Source organism: Petromyzon marinus, chromosome 27 (genome assembly GCF_048934315.1).
Source record: "Petromyzon marinus isolate PM22_M1 ecotype Great Lakes invasive population chromosome 27, UKy_Petmar_22M1.pri1.0, whole genome shotgun sequence".
NCBI classification, from domain to species: domain Eukaryota; kingdom Metazoa; phylum Chordata; class Hyperoartia; order Petromyzontiformes; family Petromyzontidae; genus Petromyzon; species Petromyzon marinus.
Window position 1 is genome coordinate 13,584,186 of NC_133693.1, and position 27,363 is coordinate 13,611,548.

The 27,363-nt window shown below is 45.5% G+C and overlaps 2 protein-coding genes across 2 annotated transcripts in view; both read right to left on the reverse strand.

Moving 5' to 3' along the window:
- Window positions 1-3,575: 3,575 nt before the first annotated feature.
- LOC116946521 (calcium homeostasis modulator protein 2-like) lies at window positions 3,576-16,026 on the reverse strand. The gene is made up of 3 exons (XM_032961492.2): window positions 11,619-16,026; window positions 7,639-7,702; window positions 3,576-4,930 (listed from the first exon to the last, which is right to left on the reverse strand). Exons 1-3 carry the CDS (start codon window positions 12,192-12,194, stop codon window positions 4,584-4,586), a joined length of 987 nt encoding a protein of 328 aa, XP_032817383.1. The 5' UTR covers window positions 12,195-16,026; the 3' UTR covers window positions 3,576-4,583.
- A 431-nt stretch (window positions 16,027-16,457) lies between these two features.
- Window positions 16,458-27,363, reverse strand: part of GTF3C2 (general transcription factor IIIC subunit 2) — an 80,038-nt gene continuing 69,132 nt past the window's right edge. The window contains exons 10-15 of the mRNA XM_076070155.1: window positions 26,614-26,775; window positions 26,052-26,139; window positions 22,968-23,096; window positions 22,210-22,371; window positions 19,942-20,049; window positions 16,458-17,917 (exon numbers count right to left, since the gene is read on the reverse strand). Of these exons, the coding sequence (XP_075926270.1) occupies window positions 17,756-17,917; window positions 19,942-20,049; window positions 22,210-22,371; window positions 22,968-23,096; window positions 26,052-26,139; window positions 26,614-26,775 (811 nt within the window). The 3' untranslated portion in view covers window positions 16,458-17,755. The remainder of the gene's footprint in view (window positions 17,918-19,941; window positions 20,050-22,209; window positions 22,372-22,967; window positions 23,097-26,051; window positions 26,140-26,613; window positions 26,776-27,363) is intronic.

Here is a 27,363-nt window from a genome sequence, read left to right on the forward strand (position 1 = left end):
AATTGTGTCTGTGTTTGTAAATCTGAATTGCCTCGTGGACAAATCTCTGATAAAAACCCGTGGGTTTGCAGAGAACCTTGGTATCGGAGAAAACTCTATCATCATCACCCACAGCGTTATAACAGTGATCAGCTATGGCAGAAGAATTCGTTCTGCCGTGTTTCAAATCTGAATTGTGCCATCGTTGAGTAGTTCCTGAATTTTGTTGTTATATTCAATTTTGTCCATGATGACAGTGGCATTGCCCTTGTCGGCTGAGAGGATGACAATGTCATTCCTCTTTTTTAATTGAGACCATTCAAACGCTAATCTTTGCTGATGTTGCTAGCTGGCATCTTAGCGTTTTTGAGGGTTGCAGCGATTTCAGATCTTGCTAGGTCTGCAGCGATGTGACCCAGGCCCTTGAGAGCCACGTCGACATGGGCAATGATATTATTAACTGGTGTGTCTAGGTGTCACTGCAAAGTTTAGCCCTTTAGCTAAAACGGATTTCAGACCATCAGAAATAGAACTGTTACTGCAATTAATAACGACTTTGTTAACGTCTAGCTTTTCGGTGTGTGTCCGATTTCTTGTTGGAGAGGTTGAATTTGGAAATCAAGTTGTCCTTACATTTGGTCGACATAGTAGCAGCTGAAGAGGCAGTCATATTGTCTACATGTTCCCAATCCGATGTGGACATTGTTGCCGTCAATGATAAGTGTGATTTGTAGAGTTCGGTGCGTGTAAGTCTGATTTTTCTGAGATAAGAGCTAAGCTAGTTCTATATAAAATTCGTTTTGCATTAGAAGTTACAGCAGCAGAGGTTAGTGTAAATGTGCTTGGTATTACCTTAGAGTCGCGGCATCTCTTCAGAAAGATGAGAGACTCGATTAGTTGAGCCTTCTTATCCCGGAGTTTGTTGAAGGATCTCAAGGTTAAGTGGAATCCCTCCCCATAGAGGCGATTAAATGTCGATTTAAAGCTTTCGTGACTGCAGGGATTCATCTTCTTGGTCATGTAGAAGGAAAATACAAATAAAATAAAAATAAAACATAAAATAAAATGCTCACGGCGTTTCGGCCACAACACAAGCAGCCATCCTCAGGTGAAGAAACAGAACCGTCGGAAAAACATGTCTCAGACCGCATCCGTGAACATAAAGCAGACCTGAAACACGGTAGGACAAACACCTCAGCCGTGGCAGATCACTGTTATAATTCAGTGGGCTCACATGACATTGACTTCTCCAAGACGGAGGTTCTCTGTTTAAACACCACACTAGTTACTAATTTGAGGTTGAGTCGACCTAGAGGATGCCCAGAACCAGTTCAGATAATCGTCACCGGTGCTGGCCGTGAGTGGGAATCGAACTCGGGTCGCTGGGTTCGAAGCGCAGCGGGCTGACCGCTGCGCCACCGCTCCCCGCAATAACGAACACACAGACACTACAATGTCGCTGGTATTGGTCAAATATTCCAATGCAACACGTGACTGCAATTTACTCATTTGAGATTTTATTCGGCAAGTATGTGCACACTTGACATTTAGTCATGTAAAAGTGATAATGGAGTCTGGCATGTAACAAAAATCACAAAACCACAATACATTTTGAATATGTATTTCTATATCTGTTTATGTCACACTGTTGTCAATGACCAGCATGATCCCGGTTGCGAAGCTGCATAGTCATCATATCATGATGAAAGTCTTCGTTTTCAAAGTTTAGTCAATAAAACAAGTTAGAAAAGTGTAAAAAAACAACATACATACAAAACGTTCGTTTAACATTCTGGCTCGTGCTTTACTATTGCATTCAAAACATTGAACTCCGGTACTCCGAGTGGTTAAGAGTTCAACACAACGCGTCGAGCGAACGAGGGACGAAACAACGTCCGCCCACCTCCCGCCGTGTGTCATCATAGACACACGGTGCCATCGTGTCGCGGGCCGGTTTCGCGTGCGTGCAGGAGAAGAGAGAGAAGGGTGAAACCACCGGCTCGTGACCTCTGCGAGTTCATCGCTGCAAGTCCCCAACGCTTCTTCCCACTCCAGTCTTCCCTTGAATGAATTTACGCTCCCAACGTCCGGAACACACAGTTTGGTCATTCACAAACACTGCAAGGTTCCACAAATGTAACAGTTAATGTATAAATAAAAAAACAGTATACGTACAGTACACGTCTGGTGTCAAAGGATTACATTTCCAACCAAGCAAGGCTGAGTGCTGATGAGACGCTAAACACCAACACGGGTCCAGAGTTTGCTTGCGTTGAACAAATGGCTTCTTGCTTTCTCACCTGCTTAAAATAAAACTGGGAACGTGAAACTAAGTCACAATTGTTGGGGGCGTTTTTAAAATTTGAGCTTTGAGTGCAGCACTCTTTAACACATTCCTGCGGAGGGAGCTGGTAGGAACGTTGGGTTGCTCGGTCAATGGCCAAGGTCAACGGCGGCGTGGTGTATTCCGCAAATATGCCCGACTGTGAGGGCGGGCACAAGCCGGCGTGAGTAGGTTAAACGTTGAGTTTTATAAGGGCACCACGGGGTGACCAGCCCCTCCCCACCCAGCCCCACCCCTCCCCACCCAGCCCCACCCCTCCCACCCTCCCCACCCAGCCCCTCCCTACCCAGCCCCTGCCTACCCAACCCCTCCACACCCTCCCCTCCCCACCCAGCCCCTCCCTCCCCACCCTCCCCTCTCCACCCAGCCCCACCCGTCCCATTTTTGGATGCACGACAGACGACACAATAATCCCCTGTGGGCTGGTGTAACCAGGAGGTTCCTACCAGTAAAATATGCACATGCAAGACTGGCACACAATCCTACAAGTCCATGTAAATTAACATCAATTGTGTAAATAACCGAGATATATATGTGAACTTAAAATATAGCGTAACTGGGGGTCACATGCTTCGATTTACTGCCTCACCCGGTTAAATAATGGCCTAATTTTTCACGACTATTACCCACGAACCCAATTTTGGTCACCGTCTCCTTCACGCTAAAAACTTTTCCACGCGGTTTCATATTGAATAATCACGAGTGGTATCTACGAGCGTGTGAAAACACTGAGGTGCAATGGCGTTTCAAGTAGTCACAGTGGTGCCCAGTGGAACTGCATTGGCCCTCTGAATTATTCTGGAGGTATTTGTACAGTCTGTTCTCTTGTAACGTGCAGTTTTCATAACGCAAATTGGATATAATGCGATGAATGTATTTAGGGAACACATTTTTTATAACGTGTATGCGAATTGGATATAACACAATCAAGCGAATGGGACTACGTCGCGCGAGTAGGAATAAGCGATCGTACAGCTGCCTCGGCATAACGTCGCACAAAGCGGGATGCTGCTGGATGCTTCTAGATGCTACCCACGCACCTCAGTCTTTGTTCAGCCGGCGTACGCATCTCACGTGTTATCGTGGACTGTGCTTTATATTATTTATCATAACGCGATTTTTCCGGAACGCAGTGTTCTTCAGGACCGCAACTACTACCGCGTCATAGGAGAACAAGACTGTACTTTGGAAAATAAGACAACACAGACTTGGACAGAACAATGTTGAAAAACATGACACTTCATAAGTCTACTTTATGTAACGGTAAACCGTTTTATTTTAAAAACACTCGTTTAAAATGTAATGTTTTTCAACATTGTCACGGATACGCTTAATTAAAATCAGGAAGTTGTCATTTTAGCCAACGCCCATGACAAACTCATCATCAAGCTCAGCGGTAAGAGACTCAACATGTTCAGCAATAACACTTCGGCCGTAAACGTTACATAGTCAACAGGTGACATTTTAGGCTCGTGGCCCTTTCTTCAGAGGGAATAAAGCTAAGCAGGTTTGAGACTGGATAGTGTCTGGATGGGTGCCTGGATGGGTGACGGTCATGCACAACAGGCACTATTGGCTGCTGCACGGCTATGGAGTGGGCAGCAGAGGGCAGTAGAGTAAATCACATTGTTGTAATGTACTTCTATGCATCCACATCTATGATCCCTGTATCACCAACCTGCACTGACCGATGTGAAGTATGGTAAAAAAAACACCTCCACCCTGCAGTGTGGGGAGGGCCTTGGATTTACGTGCGTACGTTCACCCTGGCATGCCTAATGAGTGGAAGTTTGCCAGTTCAAATCCTCGTCGTGGTAGACTCAGTCTATCATTTTGCTCGGGTCAACACATTAAGAATCTCTTTGCGGGCAATCAACAGTGGTTGTCTTATGAATAGGCTGGTCCCTGCCACAGGAATTTGAAATTCTCACACTGTCGCTAGGGTCATGAATAAATTAGCGCTACAGAATACTCTCTGAAGATGCGGATTTTTTTTACGTAAATCCTATCAAAGGCCATCGTGATTGTGCAATTAATTTTAACAATATTAAGATGAAATGCGAGTCAAATACAAAATACAAATGTCGTCTTTGCCTTTTTGGCATTTTATAGCACTTTGATAAGTGACAATCTGGGTGGCTGTTATCGAGTAACCCCCAGAATTCCCCGACTAAAATGCGCTCCGCACAGCCGCTCGCTGAACCCCACTCGCGACAATGACAGCTGCGAAGCGCGGACCTCTATAGTTTGATTTCAAGGCTTACGTACAGGTGTCCATCATGGGCACGTCGTCACCCTGCTTATTGTTGCTCTGGATCGCCCACTGCTGAAGCCGGCTGTAGAAAGGGTAAGCCTTGTTGTTTTGGAAGCTGTGGCACAGCCCCGTGATCTTTTCCCACTTGTCCCCGGGCAGCTGATTCAGGTTCTGCTCGCTCTCCACGGGCAGGCCCTTCTCCTCCGTGCGGAGGAAACCAAAGAAGCGGCGCACGTTGTTGGCCGCGACGCTTCGGGCATGCACCTCGGAGGTCTGCTCAAAGAGCCGGGCCTCGTGGTCCAGGTACTGCGACAGGTAGGTGGCCTGCAGGTGGCCCATGGGAGAGATGCACGCTGTTCCGGCCAAAAGAACAACAACACGCACAGTTATTAGCGAGCGGTGGCGGCGGTAAACACTCGTGCCTCACGGCACGCCTCGCTTGCGTTCGATTCCCGACTAGAGCACCTTTTTGGGTTCTCCGATTTCTTCCCGTAGCTAAAAAAACCCCGATACAATGCACCTAGGTATTGGCCAAATATAAACAGCAAATTACTAAATTGGGGATTGCACAGAGCAACACTTGGCAGGACTCTCCTGAAATGTCGTTGGACTTAGCAAGGGCTCTCCTGGGTAACAGGCGAAATAACATAGATTGACGTTTAGTGTTACAGTTGTAGTGTTTATAATGATTAATAAACTTCTTATGAGGCACACTGTTTATTGTAATACTTCTCTTTACACAGTCCTTAACACACAGAGGGGTATACGGTCCCCTCACCCGATACCCTAAGAAGGTACAGCCTCCGGACTTAGCGTGACCTACACACAGGTCTCTTCCTAACCTAAGGAGGTACAGCCTCTTATCTTGGCGGGACTTACTCACACCTCTACCGCTATCCTAGAGTCCTCCGGCTGGGACCTAGGGGAGGCTATCTGACCCACTGCTGGCCCGTCGGGTCTTGACCACTTGATGTGCCGAGCCTTAGCCCTCAGAAGGGCTGGAAGGCTGGGTCCAGGGTCCTGGCTATCTTCAGCCCGGGCTTCGGTCTTCGTGGAGGGAGAGAACTCTCCGCGCTCTGCGCGGTCACCCTTCTTTATACCCGTTTGTGGCCAAGTGTAACCAATCCCACATTCCCACGTGGAACTGTCTGATTTGTTCTTACCAAACTGTGGCTACGATCCACTTCACCTCGTCTGACCCCAACCCTTATGTACACAGAGGTAACGCTGCACTGCCCCTTTGATACCTAGTGGCAATGCAGGTTACCGAACAGTGAGTAGTTAACACCTCTACACGATTAACGCTACGAAATCTATGAAGCGTCATGTTCATGTGTTTAACGGGCATGGCCACAGCAAGCTATGCACACCCCGATCACACGGTGTGTCTCGTCTCCTTATGTTGACCAATGTCAGGAGTCGGCAATGTCACAGCTGAGAAAATAAATATTTATTTCCTGTGGTGACAAAAGGGGTTAAACAACTCATATTTTAAAAAGCAGGCAAGCCAGCACATGCTGCATTTAAAGTAGAATGCATCTCACGCCACATCATCAATTCCTTCTGCCCGTGTCCACAGCCGTTAACCAAGTGTATGTTGTATGGTACGTATGTTGAACTTCTTTCGCACCGTACGTAGCCAACCATGCTTATCGAAGGTGCGGGGGAACAACAAACTATGGATCTCTATGCGAGTCTATGGGTCTCTGTGTGAGTCTATGGGTCTCTGTGCGAGTCTATGTATTATGTTGAACTTTTTTTGCACCGTACGTAGCCAACCATGCTTATCGAAAGTGCGGGGGAAGGGCAAAAACTATGGGTCGCTGTGCGAGTCTGTGGGTCTCTGTGCGAGTTTGTGGGTCTCTGTGCGAGTCTATATGTATGTAGAACTTTATTTCCCACCGTATATAGCCAACCGTACTAATTGGAAGTGGAACCTAGTCCTCCAAGCTCTGCTCTTACAGCAGTGCTTTTCAAACCTTTCTCGTATGGTGCCTACAAATCAAGTCCACTTGACCCCTCCAGGACCAGAGAGAGGTCACTTGAAGGGATCTCAGAGGTAGCTCTGCGATATCCGCTCCCGTGGGCCGTTTTCCGACACGAAGGGTCGCACTTCCCCATGAGGTTTCCAAACGAATTGCTTTACAATCGAGAAAAGACAATCAGGAGTTTCGCTTCCTGGTTTGCCACGCTTATGACAGGTGGCGAAGACCTTCCCTGGAACGCACCAGGTGGTTGTTTTTTGAAGTGACGACCTGGAGAAAGAATGAGCCTTTAACCAAATCACCCGCAGTGCACCCGATCATATCAGATGTCACTCGCCCAGCATGGCTGAGCATAGCTGGTGCAGGGAAGGGTGGTCAGTCACCATGCGGGCCAGGTGATCAGAGGCTACATCGCGGATAGTAGGCCAGCAGTGCAGCTACATCCATTGTTGGACTGCGATTCTATGCTCCCATGGTGTCTGTGCATGGCGAAGTATAGTTGAACAACCCCCATCCAAGCGCCTTGCTGGGCTCACTCATTTTAATTGTAAACATATTGCTTTAAGTAAATGTGTTAGGTTATAGCTATGGGGCCATTTTTTCCAGTATCAAAATGATGAAAAAAGAATAAGCTTTAGCCTTTCCGGCAATAATGCAGGAGGTGTTAAGATGTTCAAATACCAAACATACACCTCTTTACAAGGCATCAAGTCCGCACTTTTTTTTTAATCAAATGTCTATGGCGTCAACTTAATTTCATATGAATAATGATGCATGGATTAAATTATTTGCAAGATGCCAGACATCCCCCAGAGGTTTGATCTGGCATCCAGAGGTTTGACTGGACATGTCATTACTGCGAGTAGGCAATTTTCAGGGATCCCTCAAATTACGAACGTTCAGTTTCAGAAATTTGATATTATTTTATACCTCTGTGACTTTACCTAAAAAAACAAAGAGTATGGATTCCTGCAGTCACGAAAGCTTCAAATCAAGATTGAATTGATAAATTGTGGACACTTTTCGAAATTAACGATGGCCACGCACGCCGTGAGATCATCAAACGAGATGCTCACCTCGGACACACATGCTGAAGAAGAGGATGAGTCCTGCGCTCCCAATCAAGATCCAGCCCATGAGCTACAATCAGACACAGCAGCAGCACAATCGCGATAAACCAGCGAAACAAAGCACAATTCCTCGCGGCTCCAACATGCAGGTAAAAATATAAGCAAGCGATGCACACAGCATTCACATTCAGCACTAAAATGGAGGCGCTCACTATAATCGTACCACTATTGGTTCAGAAATGCTGATATGTACTGTATGTATGTTGAACTTAGTTTGCACCGGACGTAGCCAACCGTGCTAATCGGAGGTACTGAAAAACTTATTCAGCAGATTCTCGATTATCCGCGTGCAGTTTATCCAATTTGCACACCAGATATTTTCACATAAATGAATAACTCATGGATTTTCCCTTAAGCCCAAATTAATAATCTAAACACAGTTATGCACTGTTATTCTTGTAAATGTGTATTGCAAGTCACGTGCTTAAACTGAACAAATATGTGCTCCGGTTCACCAGAAATCCACGTGACCGCCCCTACAGTACAGGAGTTGGCGTGGCTCTGATGTCCACTTAGTGGGTAGAGTCTTCTTCACGGGAGCAGGAAAGTGTCATCACTGAGTATGTGCATAATCAATTGCTCGATTCTTTACTTCAAATTTTAGTTTAGTTGATTAAAAAACTAAATTTTCTTAACTTAAACATAATGTATACCTAATATTCGTGATTTTTGGCATAGAGATCAGTGGAAAATTTATATTTTTGGATTATCCGTGATTTTGAATTAACCACGGCCATCCCCCCGGTCATTAGCGTGGATAATCGAGTCTACTGTATGTGTAGGAAAGAGTTGGAATGACACGTATACTGTATTTATGTCAGTAGTACTGCTAACTACTGCAGTTACTTACTGTAATTTGCTGACCCCATCCCGACTGGACATCTGTGCAAAAGAGCTTCACAGCTCATCGGATTCCTCCTCCAGTCTAAATAAATAAACTGATGCGTATTTGTGTTTATTTGGATAACAATGATAAAAGGTTACAACCACCTGTATACATTTTTCAAAAGAATGTGATATTGCTGGCCATCACGCCTTACTGTCAAGGATCAAGCCAAGCTTCCGGCATCGACTGGGAATCGCCGTGCGGGTTTTGACACCACGCAGAGGGAACGCAATGATGCCAGGCATGGACAACATTTTGTAACAAGCCCAAGGGCCTTGGGCAGGGTATTCTGCTCAATAGGCACCACCTTTAGCGGTTCCAATTTCTTGATGCAGCCAACAACAGTGAATTAATTATATTATTTAATAATCGTTTGAAATGCGCGTGTTATCGACAGCAATGTGCTTTTGACAGCCATGTAAATACATCAGTGGGGGTAAAGTTTTTCTACCTGAAGTGGTACCAGTTTCTGTTCTGGCCCACGGACTAACCAATTCTCGACCCCCACCACCCCAAATGTAATGAGGTCACAATTCAAGAACAAATTTTGTCGACGTTTTCACGCACGCAATAAGACGCGTGCATTTTACGTTAAAGACTTGATGCGCCTAGATTTTTTTCTGAAACAGTTTTTCTCGCAACAGTTTGTCTTTTCAAGCAAACACAACAAAAATACCAACAATTTAGGAAAATCTTGATCTGCATTTTTATTCCTACTTCCTGAATCGTATCCGAATGGATGCTTCACGTAGTCTCAGGCGAAACTTAGCCAACTGATACATTTCGTTGTGAGAAATGTTAAACTCACCGGTAGGTGAAACAACAGCAATAAGTGGCCAATTAAACACTCGAATACGTGGCAATGTTTGTTTGGCAGTGTTGGGTGGTGGAAAGTCTTAACAAAGATGTTGCTGGGCTACACAGCCTAACAAAAGATTTAACTCCGAATCTTGATGCTGGCTGCGAAAATGTGAGTATAAGTGTAAAGTTACACTTTACATAAAACAGGAATGTGACTGGCGCATACAACGTGGTTTGCTTAGCCTATTATAATTCGGTCGCTTAGATTAACATATCCCATCCCGCGTTTTAAATCCAAACAGATATCAGATTGGACGCCATTATGATCTACTATTTTTATTTGACCAGGTAAAGCCCACTGAGCTATGTAGCTCTTTTTCGGAAGCGACCTGGCCACAAATGATAGCTCAACGAAATAGATTATCACGTGGACATTTATTGCAGCCAAATACTCGAAACGCATGTTTCTGCATGTGGAATGAAAACCCGGAGGACCCAGAGAACACAAGACTCTAAATAACACGCTATCTCTAATGGTTTGGCGAAAAATGTTAGTGCTATAAGAATCATTCAAGCAAAACAAATGTTAATTTTGATAGTTTTTTTAAATAATTACATCTGCGTGCCAGGTTACCACACAGGATAACCAACATGCTGCCACGCCAGAAGCTCGCTACGACAGTAGGGGAGGGGAGGATAACACACGGCCCAGGTACGCATCGTGGGTCCGTGGTCTGTGCTACCCAAGTGGAACGCCGCGATGTCTGCTGCTGCTGCACTCTGCGACTTTAACTCGCAACCCTCCTAACGACCGCTCTACCACGGAGCCACTCGATAGCGTGGGAACATAGACGGTGTATGATGACACACATCTCCGAATGGCATGGTTGGCTACGTGTGGTGTGAAAGAGGTTCAACATACATATGCACACACTATGGCTGTGTGTAGAGTTATCTTAGATAGTTTTGTGAACGGTGCGTGCCAAACAACTGCTGGATGGTGGCCTCTTGACGCCCGATCGTTCCATGGGGATTGTTTGGCCGCTATTCGTGACGAATTCACTATGAACAGCCTCAACTTTCACCAAGAAACACCTTCCCCGAGAACATGTTCCCTGGTTATCAATGCCAGGTTATCATTGCAAGTTATCATCGCCAGATTATCATTGCCAGGTTATTATTGCCAGGCTATCATTGTCAGGTTATCATTGCTAGGTTATCATTTCCAGATTATTGCCAGGTTATCATCAGGCTATCATTGCCAGGTTATCATTGCCAGGTTACCATTGCCAAGTTATCATTACTAAGTTAGCATTTCCAGATTAATGCCAGGTTATCATTACGAAGTTATCATTACTAAGTTATCATTTCCAGATTATTATTGGCAGGTTATCATTGCCAGGTTATCATTACTAAGTTATAATTTCCAGATTATTATTGCCAGATTATTATTGCCAGGTTATCTGGTAATCGCTGTCAGGATACGAGGCAGTTATCGCTCTTCACGCACTAAGAGCAGGAGGGATCCGTTTCGGTGGAAAGGGAGGACCTGGCTTGAGATGTCTATATGAGGGACACGCAGAGATGAGGGAGACGTCGGGAGGGAGAGATGAGGGAGACGTCGGGAGGGAGACATGGGGAGGACGGAGACGTCCTGAGTAGGGAGACGTGGGGAAGAGGGAGACGTCGTGAGGAGGGAGGCGCCGTGAGACGTGGTTATGATCGAGGTGAGTTGTAGTCTCTGAGTTGCAGTCTCAGTCCACGTGGGAGAGCCCGATGTCTACAAAGAGACAAAGGGAGCTGCCACGTGAAGCCCACGAGCGAGCCAGAAACCAGCCACTGGTTTTCCGTGCCACCCACAGTGACCCACAACAAGGCGCCAGGCTGTCACTGCCATCTGTTTCCCTTTGGCTCCCCTTTAACCTCCGACCACGGAAAAGCACTGGAACTCTCTCTTCGTATCATGCGAAGCGTTCATCAAAGTCTCATTCAGTCAACGACCGCTGTGGGGACTGCGCTCCTCCATCGGAGGAACAGCAAGCAACACGACACTGAACTCTCTCTCTCCTGAAGCCCTCTCGTCATTGACTTGTTGCTGATGCCATCGTCATCATCACTGGATCATTTGGCGTTTTGCGGTGACGGATTCGGTGATGGATCTGGGGGGAACGCCACCGCGGGGATACAAATACCTCGGTTGTTGTTTACCATCATCATCACGGTCATGAAGGGTGGTTACCTGGGACTCGTACTTGAGTTGCCTGAGCATCGCGTCCCGAGAGAAGCCCGGGGCCAGGTTCAGTCCGAGCGGCTCCCCCTTGCAGGGCACTGCGGCCAAGTCGTGGCGCGGCGCGTCGCGGCTTGGAGTGACCGCCACGCCGCCGCGCACGCCACCGCGCACGAACTCCCCGGGACTCCTGAACTCGCTGGCGGCGCACACGTAGAAGTCGCCCGACAGCAGCGACACGGCGATCCACGTGAGCGGGGCCACGGCAGCGCGGGTCGCCACGCCGAGCAGGGCTCCGAGCAGGGCGCACAGCGGGGTGGGTGCGGAGCCGCGGCTGCGGCGGCAGCAGTCGCCCAGCAGGAGCCACGCGGTGGGGTTGAGCGCCCAGCCGAGCGCGAGCAGCAGCAGGGCGGGCACCCCGATGGCGACCACCCCGTACGCGTAGTTGGCGGTGACGGCGCAGGGGCAGTTGTAGGCGAGCAGCGAGAAGAGCTGCTGCCCGCCCAACGTCGTCAGCGCGATGCCGCCGTTCACCAGCGAGATGCTGTTCGCGCGCAGGAACTGCGCCAGGCTGTTCATCTTGTCCATGGCGACGAGCTAATCGGAGACCAGTTCCCTGCAACCAGCTAACTCCCCGCGACTAGTTCCCAGCTCCCTGCGACCACTCGCCACTCCCTCGCTGCCTCTCCCCGGGGCGGGGGAGCGCTGGAAGCGCCTCCTTCACCAAATGGCGAGTTTCCTCATTTCCTTCTCATCTCGTCCCTCGTTCCGGAGGAACCGCGCCATGCTTACGCCGCTGCTCAGAGATGCATAATAAAGACAAAGATCCCCACCCCCGCACCTCCGTGTAACCTCAATGAGTAGCAGCACCCGATGAGAGCCGGCACTGCGGCACACGAGGGGGTGGGTGGCCAGCACCACGCCCTGCTTGGCGGTCTCCCCCAGTGCTCGCGATGTTTACACACTGCACTAGCTACGAGGCCGAGTCGACCGTATGTATGGTGAACTTATTTCGCACCGTATACAGCCAGCCGTGCTGATATACATACAAATACCATAAACATGCATATTTCTCATACAGTACAACATACAAAGATTCCCCGTATACCCTTAACAGACTTAAATTTTGATTTAAATTTTGACTGTTGGGGCAAGTGCTGTAAGCGAGCACCTATGAACCAGGTACTCATTTGAGGCAGAGTCCACCTAGGAGAGGACCAGAACCTGTTCAGTATTCGCCACTGGTGTTGGCCGTGAGCGGGAATCGAATTCGGGTCGCCGGGTTCGGAGCGCAGCGCGCTGCATCGCTCCCCACGCAGCTGCATCCCTTGTCATGGTGAGTTCACCAGCATCGGTGATGCAGGTCCAGTTTGAACCGACACTGTTGAAACGATGCACTCCTACAACGTCGTGTGACTGATGCGTAAACTAAAGATACTTCGTCGGGTTTGTCACGGCGGGGGTGGGGGGGCATTGTCTATCAGGGTCACGGCAATCGCGGGACACGCTCAGACGCCGCCCAGTCGCGCCCCACATCCCAGCAGAGGCGGCATTCTCTCGTTGAGTGTTTTTTTTATCCTCCTTACTGAGCACTGGAACTAAATTTGGTTGTGGCGAGAGGGGCACCGCGGTGGGGAGATGTTATTTCACTCGTCTGGTATGCAGGAATTCGTGGGTTCGATCCCGACCCAGACGCCTGCTGTATATTTGGAGTTTGCGTGTCTCTCTCCCTGTGATTGCGTAGATTTTTCTCCGGTTCCTCCTGGTTTTCCCTCCACATTTATAATCAACGTCACGCGTTAAGAGTATTGTATTTGGCTGCTATACATTTCCACCCGAGAAGTCACTTCGTTGGACTATCATTTGAGGCCAGGTCGCTTCTGAAAGAGCTATATATAGCTCTGTGGGCCTTATCTGGTGAATGAAATACTGCAAGTTGTAATACTCCGGGAATTCCTGTAATTTACAATCCCGCTGCAGTTCCATTGTCCGCCCACGGGTGGTGCAACCGGCCACAAAACGCCTCCGCCCCTCCTCACCACTCAGATTTCCCCCAAAACCGTCTCTCGCTCGGGTGGAATCCGATGCCGAACGACCGAGGCCTTCCCAGAGAGGTGGGGGGGGGGCTTACTCGGGCTCGGCACGGGCTACAGAAGAGGTGGAATGATGTGGTCAACAGAAGGATGTGGAGTTGACTGGACTTTGCCGATGGACTGGTAACCAGCAAGCGGTGTCGAGATCGGCCTGTGGAGGACGCTGCTGGGGAGTCGGAGGCAGTCGCCCTCCAGCACACAGAGGGCAGAAGAATGACGCTCACAACGAGCAGAGAGCAACTGGGTAGCTAAAACGTAGAGTTGGCACAATGGGGAGCGCAGATGGTGCATCTGTCAGTCATCTCACGTCAGTCAACCCATGGCACCTCGGTCCGTTCCATAACCTATCAGCGGGTTTCGACACCTCAAGTGGCCTCAAAAGGCCTCAAAAGTGCACCTAGCATGGCACAAGCGCCGTGTTGACGTCACCACCAGTTCGTGAACGGCGTTTGCTGTTGGGGGGGGGGGAGGTCATACAAATGTGACAGTCCCCTGCCGTGGGAGTCAAGGTGCCATACTCTGGCTGGCTTGCCAGAGCATAGATGTGGACGACACCTGCTCAGTGTGTACGAGATGTTGCTGCTGTTGCCACCTCTCACACATGGTGTTTCTAACGGTCCGCCAATTTAGTCCCACGTGTAAAACTCATTAATTGGCCGTTGATAGCGTGGCTCATCGCCTGGCTGCTGCCTTCTCGCTTGTCCGTGGTTGCTCCGAGTTACCACCTCGCCATGGCGGCGAGCAGGAACGTGCGGTAAGGGGAGGCAGGGGAGGCAGAGCCTCACCTGTCATACTCCAATGAAAATAGCTGTTACGAAAAAAGAATCAAATTAAATATTAAGATTTTTCCACTGATCTGTATTATAAATGTCATTTCTGTACGATTCCAATCATTTTTATAGTTAAAATCGCCAGATTTGCAGAGCTCCGCTGCAAATACAGGAAGAGACGAGAGGTGAGGCAGCGACGAGCTCAGCCTCCCCTCTGATTGCACAACCCCTCAGTAACTGGATGGAGCGCGGGCAATAAGCGCGTGCCTGTTACTATCTCAGTATCTCACCAATGTAATGTTTGTAGACCCCTACATTTCATGTCCTCGCCTTCCTTACTCCAGGTAACTTATTTCACGTATGTGTATAAAGATATTTAGGCTCGCTGGTCTCGTCATAAAACTGCAATGAAAAAGCACCAGGGGAGGCAGCTATCACATCTGCCTCACTGTGGGGGACGTGTCTAACACGTCCCCCTCAGTGTGTTAATCTGGCTCTGACACTAGCCAGTGCTTCCCCAGCCATTGACCTCACCGCACGTCACTGGTGGCGAGATGTTAACCAACCTCACCTGGAATAAAGTTCGTGGGTTCGATCCAGACTCTGATGCCTACTGTATATTTGGAATTTGCATGTCTCTCTCCCCGTAGTTGTGAATTTTTCTCCGGCCCCCCGGTTTTTACCTCTACATTTAGAATCAACATCACGCGTTTAGAGTATTTGGCCACTTCGTTGAGCTATTATTTGTGGCCAGGTCACTTCTGAAAAAGAGCGATATAGTTCAGTGGGCCTTACCTGGTAAAATAAAAATGGTTAATAATGTCTTTAAGAGTGAGCGAAGTTATTACTGTATTACCATTTGGTGTTAGGAAAAACATGTATATATTTAACATGTTAAAATAAACTTAAAATGATCACAAGAAACCGCGACCCCCGGATTCATGTTCTATTTGCACGCATGTTTTTTGCACGCATGTTTTTTCACCCTCTGTCACGTTCACGATTTTAGGTTCCATATTACTTAAAGAAAAAACTTAAATGATCAACAATTATTTTGTGATAGTGCCTGTGTAATCAGACATCGCAAGCCCACAGTCAAACACCCAAACTCTGAACAATCGGTGGCAGTAAGTTTCTAGTTTAAACGTTTACATTATACCCAAAACATGTATGTTTTGGTTTTAAAAGCCCATATATCGTTTCTAAGCCACTCATAAGATTTGTCACATTTACACATTCGACTTATTGACTTTCAGAGATACGAACAAACCTGGCCATATGTCCAGTTGCCTTTTTGGACCGAGAGTTGTAAGTTCAACCACCGCGCAATAGATGGCGGTGGTTGTTCAGTGTCATTACCCAGCATTTCTGCCCAGGCCAGGCAGAACATAAAGAACCAGTGGCATCTATAGTTGCAGGAGATTATACAACTTTTAAAGCCATTCTCCGTGTTTAGTGTACACGCCGTACATGTTTGGAATCGACAGGAGTAAATTTGAACAAATCGACTTACGAACAGACGTCTGGAACCGAACTCGTTCGTAAGTCGAGGAGTCCCTGTTTCGGCATGTGTAATTGTCAAACTGAACGTTCTAAAACGGGTTTTTTTCTACTTCCACATTCTTGATGGAGACACCTCCGTGTAAGTAGTTTTCGTTAGTGTGCAGACATTTACAAAACTGATGTAGGTTGTAATCACAAACACTTTTATATCTCACTTTTTTTAGTTAACATTATTTAACAGTGCGATAATGGGGGAACATTTTTTTTATCCAAACATAAAATGACTTCAATTCCCGCACTCGAGTGGCTGGATAAGCCTTGGCACTGTGCCCACTACAGCAAGTCGCTAACTCAAAGGGAAGCAACCAAAACAGCCTGGTTAGGCTTCGTAGATCCGAAGATATTAAACGTTAAAGATTTTCAAGAATATACACGAACAGGGCAAGTTGAATAACAGTGTGTAAAAACATTGCGTGATACTGGGGTATAGTGGAACCTTGTTTATGGTCACATTCCTTCTGCTTTGTCGCACGTCTCATATTTCACAAAACAAAAACCGTGGCCATCACAAAGCATCTCACCACGGCGACGTCGAGAGGCCGTGCACTCAGTGGCCTCTTAACAAAAAGAAGCAGTCAAGTGTCACAGGCGCAAGAGAGAAGGGAAAGATTTGAGCCTGGACTCGGACATCTTTGGCAAGGTCGTCGATGGCTGAGGGAGTCTGTGATGATGTGTTTTACTCTGCGAATGAAGTTTTCAAACAGCGCTCATCACCTCCAAATAAAACGATGCACGCTTCAACCCTTTTAAATGCATAGAAATGTCACGAATGTGAGAATATGACTGCTAGGATCATTTTAACCATCATCGCCTAGTTAGAGCGATGATTATGAATTACAAATGTGCACGCGATCACTCTCTCATTGGAGGCCTCAAGCCGAGAGGGAGGAGTAGTCTATTCTCCTGGAACGCGTTTTTAAAATGCAAATTGCATATAACACGATGAATGTACGAGGAAACATTTTTTATAATGCGGACGCGAATTATATATATAACGCGATGGAGCGAACGGACCGTCGCACGAATAGAAATAAGCGGTCGTACGGCTGCCTCGGCGTAGCATTGCACAAGGCGGGATGCTGCTGGATGCTACCCATGCGGCTCAGTCTTTGTTCAGCCTGCGTACGTATCTCACGTGTTATCGCGGACTGTTTTTACCATGTTACACATTATTTACTTTCACGCGATTTTTTCACAACGCAGTGTTGTTCAGGAATGCAACTACCGCGTTATAGGAGAACGGACTGTATTGCTTGAATAGGAGCGAGCAGAGGGCATGGAATACGAGCCTCTGGTCTGACCCAACACAACACACATCTTTGTGCAATCTGAGATTCCTCAAATCCACAATCGATTATCAACGAGGAGCCCTGCTGCCACGAGGCATGCAATCGTTTCTCCAAACTGTGTTTGTAATACAGCTCCTGTTGTGAATCACACGTCCCAATTTCTTGTTGTCAATATGTACTGTGTGTATGTACAACTTCTCTCGCACCACTGTATGTAACCAACCGTACTCATCGGAGGTGCGGGGGGAAAAAAAAATCAGTTGTAAAGAAATGTGTTCCATCTAGATTTAAAGGTGCATAGGTCCAGCGGCTTCTTAATATCGGAAGGGAGAACGTTCCAAACGGCCACAGAAGTGCATCTGAACGAGCGCAATGCGGTGACCGTCTTTAATATGCAAGCGTGCCCTCCTTTATTTACAATTTCCAAGACATTTTTATATTTGTTTAGTGGACTCTGAAGCATTTGATTGGCAGGCTTCATTTGGTGGGTCTGTCAGCACAGTATTCATGGCAAACACATTGTGTGCCCGAATAATTCCCGAAAAGCCAGCTGACAGTATCCAAACGTGGGCATCAAGGTTGGGATTAATTCGAACCTGCAAGAAGAAAAGGACATTACATAGGATTTAATGAGTGAAAAGTTAACAAAATATATACTTATGGATATATACACATACAAAGACTCCAACTTTACATTTGGTAGAATAACGTCTAGAGGCAAGTGTTGTATCTTTTAAAGCCAGTATGATATAAGTCTGTAGTTTGGCCACCCGTAATCTCCATTGTAATAGACACATCACACCAGGAACAGATATCAATTGTCAATAGTTCCAAGCGCCAAAATCAAACCTGAGTCTCTGGGAGCAGAACACTGTACACAAACAACTCCACATACATGAACGTAGAGACAAATACTCTGTTTATCCTCACGGAACTGAAATGTATGTCCTTACAAGCAGCCAAGAAGATGTGTCAGGAGACAAAATGTCTGAAATAATCTGATCGGCTTCAAAGAATGATAAAATATATCATATTGGGTGACTTCAATGCAAATCTAGGTAAAAAGCAGTGATGGGAGGATGATGATTGGTAAATTTGGTATTGGAGAACAAATGAGAGAGGAAAAGGTCTATTAGGGTATGCGGCCAGAAGGAACATGAATGTGATTAACGCTTTTTTCACAATGAAGTAATCTAGAAAATGGATGTAGAGGAGCCTAAATGGAGAAATTACAAATAGCATTGACTGGATTCTTACGGATAAACCTCATGTTTTCAAAGACATCTCTGTACCCTAACCAACAACACGGCAACTGTTGTAAGTTCCGCCAGTGCAATTCTCTCTATGGTCTCCCCAAAGCCCTAACTGCCAAACTCAACATGATGCAAAATGCCACTGCAATACTTGTCAATCGTAAACGTGACCAGATCGTCCCAATACCCCCGATCAACTCCTCTGGCTCCCAATCCAATCTCATATCAACTTCAAGATTAGCCTCAATATATTCAAGATCCCCCATGGACTTTATTAACTTTTTCAGTCAGTCTCATTCTACTCCCACACTCTGCTCTAGCAAGCAGCTCGGGCTTTCTGTTGAAACCCCCACCCCTCCTCCAATCAGTCTGCTCAGTCAGGAGGTCACCTCCTCCTCTTCTGATTTGGAACTTTCTCCACCAGCCGTCCGTGCTGTTGACTCACCGCTCCAGTTCAAATCCAGGCTCATTCCCCCTCACTATCACCGTTTCTTTCACTATGTAAACAAATAAAGAGTAATGCTCTTATACCACCATTCTCTACAACGTCTGGAGATGCATTTAGATGCTATATCAATTATACTGTGTGGTTATTTACACTTCCAAAGTTTACAAAAAGAAATCCAAGCTAAAAGCCAAATCAAGTCGGTTAACATCAACCATCGAATTCAAACGGTACAAGAAGATGACTCAATCCTCTTGAGAGGCAACATGACAGAATGCATGTTGCCACGAGCAACTATGGAACAGTCATTGCTGTAGTGGATACACCAATCGTAGTAGGGGGCTCAGTAAAAAAAAATAACAGAAAGAGCAACCGTGAAATTAACTGTTTTTTTATTTTACCAGGTATGGCCCACTCAGCTATATTTCTCTTTTTCAGAAGCAACCTGGCCACAAATTATATATCAACGAAGTGGCTTATCACGTGGAAATTTATAAGTCAAATACTCTAAACACATGTTGTGTTTCTAAACGTGGATGGAAAAACCGGAGGACCTGGAGAAAAATCCACGTCACCAAGGGGAGACTAACATGCAAACTCCAAATATGAGTCAGGGTCGGGATAGAAGCCACGACCTCCTGTATACCAGGCGAGGTAGTTAACATCTCCTAGCCACCATGGTCCCCAAAGTTCAAAGGTCAGAGCACCAAGCTGGTACCGTGCAAATCCTGGGTTCAGATCAGGGCAGCCGCCGTGATTGGACTGGTTTCTCTACACAAGTCCCAGAAACACATTTCTTCCAACACAGATTAATACAAAAAATATGCAACTGCACTTTACCAACTTCATGGTCTGTAGCTCAAGCTATCTGTCCCTTTCATTTTGACCGTGTCTCGTGACCGAGCCACTGTCGGTGTCTTACCTTGTGAATGCCCGTAATGGGGAGCTTTCCTTCCAAGGTTGCGTGGTTGCTGCTTGTAAAATTCATGTTTTGAAAGGGTTCTCGGTTATTGGTATCATCAAAACACGTCTGCAGCACAAAAACACACGGCAATACGTGATCCATGTGCTTTGTGATTCATTACATCCTGACTTCATTTAAAGCAATTTTTACAAATACTCAGCGACAATGCATTGCTTATTGATATTAAAACAAAATGTTAACATTTGTATAGGTCTGAACCCTGTCAAAATAAATGTAATTTTTTTTCCATCTATCTACCAATGTGACACCACACGTCTCTGCGTCTCTCTCCCTGCCTCTCTGTAGCAACCAACATTCGTGTTAATTTAGGCGATGCAGCAGAGCAGAATGTCTAAAAGTACATGGATTCGACTGTGGACATGGTTGAATGTTTCACCTCTCACGTCTCACTTATGTTTCCCACTCTCTTCCCATTACGAGAATACTTCGCTTAGCGCAAGCCCGCAGAACGCCAGTCTCGTGACAGTGCTCTTTGTTCTCGAGAACATTTTTTTAACTAAAATAAATGAAATAGAAATATCTACAAAGTGCCCGACGAGTGAGAACATGCAGCAGCGTCGCTCGAGGACATGTAACTCCGCCCACTCACTCAGGCAATGACAGCGAAGCACGCCAAGCCACCTAGACCCCACTACCCGCGATTATATTATCACAGTTCGTGGTCAGGACTGCATTGTAAAAAATATATCTTATTCCTGTACATTTAGTCAAGTAAGATCTCATGAGACCAGGAGTCTCAGGCTTCACCTAAAAGTGCCACACTGTTAAGATGTTAACTACCTCGCCTGGTATACAGGAGGTCGTGGGTTCGATCTTGACCCTGGCAGCTGCTGTATATTTGAAGTTTGCATGTCTCTCTCCCCGTGGTTGCATGGATTTTTCTCTAGGTCCTCCGGTTTTTCCCTCCACATTTACAATCAACATGCGTTTCGACTATTTGGCTGCTATACATTTCCACGTGATAAGCCACCTCTTTGAGCTATCATTTGTGGCCAGTTCGCATCTGGAAAATGGCTATATAGCTAGTGGGCATTACCTGGTAAAATAAAATAAATATTAAAATATACCTCACCAGAGAAATGTTGACCGAGGGCACCACTAAGACCCGGAGTGACTGCAGCAGCTCCTGCAACCTCGTCTACCACCGCTAAAAACTATGAACATTTTTTTGTATATTGCCAGGTAAGGCCCACTGAGCTATATAGCTCTTTTTCAGAAGCGACTGCTGCTTTGCAGTACAGTAGAATGCACTCGTGAGTACAGTACATACTAATGATGTGATAATTAATTATTATTCTTATCATCTGTTTAACACGGAGGCTTTCGTGACCAATATCATCCACAAGAGGTTTTTTTGGGTTAGATCGTGTAAATATATGTGTCGTTAAACCCACTACCACCCGACACAGCCAACTAGTAGTAAGGGTTGTCACATAAACAGAACATGCCAATTCGTCACTAGTACAGCACACCGGTGTGTTGGAGAGCCAAGCCACAACATTTACAATCTGAGTACGACGTTTCACCAGTAATTACGACCTTCATCATGCGACAGCCAAATTACTAGTGTGTACTAGTGACGACTGCATCATTAGCTGTGATGGAGGTTTGCTGGATCGGCCTGGGGCTGCCGGATACTGGCAGCCGGATAATCGCATGCTGGATAATCAATTATCTACTGTATTACCGATACACCAATGAAGCCCTCATATCTAACAGCGTTATTTCGTATGTGATATACAGCGGTATAATAACCCCTATTTTAGCGCCGGATTGATAGCGCCGACTTCTCCTCCAGGAACACATTTTGAGTGCCAAGCGAGGTCTGCCTGTATGGTCCGGAAGTTGAATTCGGACCGTTGGAAGCCAGTGGAGGGATCCGAGTGCTGGGGTGATGTTTCTGTTCATGGCTGTGGGTGAGAAGCCTGGCAACGGCATTCTGGATCGTTTGGGAGTTTTGTGGATGATGTATATGGGGACACCATCGTGGGGTGAGTAGCAGTAACCGGCATTTGTTGAAGGCATGGATACAGATCTTGTCACCTCTCTCTTTTAACTCCCCTGAATAAATGTATTATCTGTTATATTTCATCCGAGTACAATTTTTCCCATTCATCTCTCTTGGAATGACCGCTTGGCTGCCGCGCGAGGCAATGGGTGAGCAGCAGAGCCATGTGATGATGATGGATGTGCCCAGGTCCCTACCAGGTCAGTGTCATGAAACACGACTGTGTACTTGGACAGGTTTCCATCCGTTGCCACCACTGTCACATTTTGCTCATTTAATGTAGAACTGGGCAGACTTGCTTCCTCCCGATGTCCTTCTTCATTGCAAGGGGCGTCTTTCAGCTGGGTTGCATACACTGGCTGTAACGAGAGTATCACTGTAGGTTTCATCACTGATAACATTATCCAACTATGGGTGGCTAGGTAAAGCATCATTTGCTCAAATAATAAAATATAAGCATCTCTCTTATCAATGTTAAAATAAACCACACTGCCTTCAACAACACCAATGGATAATAGGCCAACGACTTAAAGCAAAAACCCTTCAGAGTAAAGACGGCCAAAAGCAAACATCCTTCTCTTTAGAGAATGCGCCACGCACCAAAGCGTGTCTGGAAAATTAGAATCTGGTATTTTAAATTTGACACGAGAAGATACTTAGGAAACCCTCAATAGTTATTGCTTGTAAGAGTATTTCACAAATAGTACGAGTTAAATGATACGAAGACGTTTTAGCTGCGAGCAGACGTGATGAATCTTACGTCTTCAACCTTGGGTTTACAGATAACCGTAATGAGCACCATTAATAAAAGAATAAGTGTTATCAGTATTTATCTGAAGGGACATTTGCGGCCCCCAAAATTCCTATATTGGTAAATCATGCTCCTTCAGTCACTGGTATGGCAATCAGAAGCAAAATGTTACGTGGAAAAGCTTGGAAAAAACTAGCTGCTTACAAATCTGCTGTAGTAGGGGTGCTTGATGTTGTGTGGGTTCTTCCAAAAGTTTGGAAGAATGGCGCCGATCACTTCTCCCGTGCTTTCTCCTGAAAACACCGCATTCAGCCAGTCCGAGCCCGACACACTCTGAGAAGACACGGATATAGCAAGACACTGCTTAACAACGCCTCTGGAACATTCAAAACATAAAAAAGGACCTTTACCTCCATTAAGCCATAATTACCTTCAAAAAAATATCCTGAAGCTGAATATTGGTGCTGAAAACAGCCACATTGGCAAATGTGATCCTTAATGCGTGTATTGTGAGTTGAATTTTAATGTGCAATTGTATTGAGGGACTACTGGGTGTTGTCTTGGTGTGAGTTTAACACGTAGGCTTTCGCGACCAATATTATTCATAATAAAGATTTTTGGGTTAGATCGCGTTTATTTATGAATGTGTCGTAACCCTCCACCACCCGACACGGCCAATCAGCAAAAAAAGTGTCACGTTGACAAAAGACAAATAATTCACTACTTTAGCCCACCGGTGTGTTGAAGAGTGAATCCACATTTACAGTTTGAGTACGACGTTTCGCTGGTAAATACATCCAGCATCATCGGGCATTTCGCCAGAATGGTAAAGCCCTCGCTTGCTCCCGGTTTTATATAGAGCAGCAGGGTGACGTCATCACTTAACTCATATCAGGTGCAGTGATTAGAGGCGGAGGGGGGGGTATTGTAATTATATAATCGATTAGTAATCAGTCATTGGTTATGATTAGTAATGAGTTGTAGATTAGTAATTCTTTAATCAAAATGTAATGTGTATTATTTAATAATACGCTTCCAGGCCGCACTAAGCCTGTAGCTGTCAGAGCGATTAAAGTTATTCTTGTTCCTCTCAATTTCAATGGATTCTCTAATTAGTCTTTGCCAGTAATAATTAGTTTTACACACCACTGCAACATTGTCAAAATCAATTGAGTGTCCTTGTTGACAAGCATGTTCTGCCACTGCCGACAGTTGTGTTTGAGATAATTTAATATTTCTCTGATGTTCTTTTAGTCTTACACTGATGTTACGTCCTGTCTGCCCAATGTAGCAGCTGCCACATAAACAATTAATCCGATATACACCTTCTGTTGATAATTTAGGTAATGCGTCTTTAGTGCAAGATACTAGTGTTTCAATTTTGTGTACTGTACCAAATCTTACTGTAATGTTTTGCTTTTGCAAAACACGGGCTAATTTGTCAGTTACTCCTGAGATATATGGAATTTTTATTGTTTTAACAATCTGGTCGCTTTCAGCAGTATTGCTTTGCGATCGTGATTTGGCATTCAGTGCTCTGTTAATTTGAGCATTATTGTAGCCATTCTGTCGTAGTGCGTCTTTAACGTGCTTAATCTCTCTCACTAGACTCTCACCATCTGACACTGTTTTAGCCCGATGTATGAGCGTCTTGATAAGAGAGGATTTCTGAGCTGGATGATGATGTGATTCTGCATTCAGATAGGCATCAGTGTGCGTTTGCTTTCTGTAAACGCTGTGTGTTATTTTACCGTTTAAGCCATGTCCAAGCAAAATATCTAGGAATGGGAGTGTGTTATTCACCTCCATTTCCATGGTGAACTGGATGGCCAGGTTTTGTGCATTGAGATGATTTAGAAAATCATTAAGTGTATCTTTACCATGTGGCCAGACAACCAAAGTGTCATCCACATATCTAAACCAAAAGGATGGTTTTAATGTGCTCGAGGCAAGTGCTCTTATTTCAAAGTTTTCCATGTACAAATTATCAACAGAAGGTGTATATCGGATTAATTGTTTATGTGGCAGCTGCTACATTGGGCAGACGGGACGTAACATCAGTGTAAGACTAAAAGAACATCAGAGAAATATTAAATTATCTCAAACACAACTGTCGGCAGTGGCAGAACATGCTTGTCAACAAGGACACTCAATTGATTTTGACAATGTTGCAGTGGTGTGTAAAACTAATTATTACTGGCAAAGACTAATTAGAGAATCCATTGAAATTGAGAGGAACAAGAATAACTTTAATTGCTCTGACAGCTACAGGCTTAGTGCGGCCTGGAAGCGTATTATTAAATAATACACATTACATTTTGATTAAAGAATTACTAATCTACAACTCATTACTAATCATAACCAATGACTGATTACTAATCGATTATATAATTACAATACCCCCCCCTCCGCCTCTAATCACTGCACCTGATATGAGTTAAGTGATGACGTCACCCTGCTGCTCTATATAAAACCGGGAGCAAGCGAGGGCTTTACCATTCTGGCGAAATGCCCGATGATGCTGGATGTATTTACCAGCGAAACGTCGTACTCAAACTGTAAATGTGGATTCACTCTTAAACACACCGGTGGGCTAAAGTAGTGAATTATTTGTCTTTTGTCAACGTGACACTTTTTTGCTGATTGGCCGTGTCGGGTGGTGGAGGGTTACGACACATTTATAAATAAATGCGATCTAACCCAAAAACCTTTATTATGAATGTCTTGGTGTGGTCTGGGATTGTTGTTGTTTTGCTGCCTTTCCCAAGCTTGCGCTTAGTGTTGAAAAATCTGCAAGAATGTATGCACTTTTGCAATTTGTACTAGAATACTTTATGGATTTTTATTTTATTTCTTTACTGATTTTTGTGTGATGAGCTTTACCTTTTTTTCTATTTTGCACTCCTATCGTGCTGTTTTATTGTTGTTGTAAATTTATGACCCTGCGCCCCTACTGGACATTCGTGAAAAAGATCTTCATTGCTCATCGGATTCCTCCTGCAGTCTAAATAAAGATTCTGATTCTTATAGACGAAGCAAACTAGTGAACATTTACTATTCAAGAATGTTCCACCGTGTGTAACTAAAGTGTACCACAAACCAGACAGTGGCTGCTGTCACCATTTCCACAGGAAAACAAATGTGGGGTTGAAGGTAAATAGCAAAACAAATGTACAAGTGTGAGACAAAAACACGAACTTAGCTTTGCGAGGCGTTGATGTGGGAAAAAAAGAGGCCTCGATGCAAAAGTAAAAACTCGTTTTCTGAGCTTGTGAAATATATACGAACCCAAATCGTTCCCACTCTGGGGTTGAAGAGGTACGGTTTGTATCCCAGGAAGCCATAATCCAGGTAGTGAATGCCATTTACTCCATATCTGTAACCCAAATTCACAAAAAAAACATTGATTTCTCAATAAATGTCCTTCGATTATAAAAAAAAAACAATAAGCATACCAATGACATATTATATGTATGACATGTTGCCAGGTTTCATTATGCTGAGGTGTGTATTGTAACTTTTATCCTTACCCGAGTGTGGATAGTTACATTTTAATGTGCCATTTTATTGAGGGACTTCTGTGTGTTGTCTTGGTGTGGGTCTGGGACTGTTGTTGTTGTTTAGCTGCCTTGCCCAAGATTGTAATTAGTGTTAAAAAATCTGCAGTTTTATGTACTCAGTGAGTGTGTTAGGCCAGTGAGTGTGTTAGGCCAGTGAGTGTGAGTGTGTGGCCGGTGTGTGTGTGAGGCCAGTGAGTGTGCGTGTGTGAGAGGACAGTGAGCGTGTGTGAGGCCAGTGTGTGTGAAGCCAGCTAGTGTGTGTGTGAGCCCAGCGAGTGTTGTGAACTAACGCAGCGTAGCAATTCTCCTGCGCCACCACGACCCCGCAGCTGTGCAACAGCCACGCGACCTCTGTGTTCTGGTGGCGGCGAATCGCGCTGCTCGGCTCTTCCGCCCGTCGCACATCCCAAAACTTGATCCAACGGTCGTGGCTGGCTGTCACCAAGAAGTTTCTAAAAAAATACAGCACGAGATATAACATAAAAAAACACACGCCCGTTAATAATAGTGACTACATGTACATCACAAACGAGTTAGTTTTTGCCTTTGTGTACGTTACAACACTTTTGGGTCACTACATTATAAGGTCACATTCATTCACACAAAGTGCTTGCCACAAATGAACCACAATACCTTGCTGATCTCGTCAAGGAACATAAACCATCAATCGGACTCCGGTCATCCTCTCAGCACCAGCTTTTGGCCAACCATCTAACAAAGACAGTCACTGTATCACACACTTTCAGATGTGCTTCTGCTTCCGTCCGGAATACTCTTCCCTCCGATATTAGGACGCCACTGGAGCCGTGCACTATTAAATAACCTCGATTGACAAAACTGATTTATTTAAATCAGATTTTTGTGTTTATTTTGTTGTCCTTCCCGCGCACCTTCGATTAAGCACGATTTGGCTACGTGCAGTGCAAAAGAAATTCAACATACATACAGACATAATGGCGAACTCTGAATGACATCAGAGGATTTTTAACGTCTGCTGTGAATCGGCCGTGTATTATACAATTAATATGCTTGCAGTGATA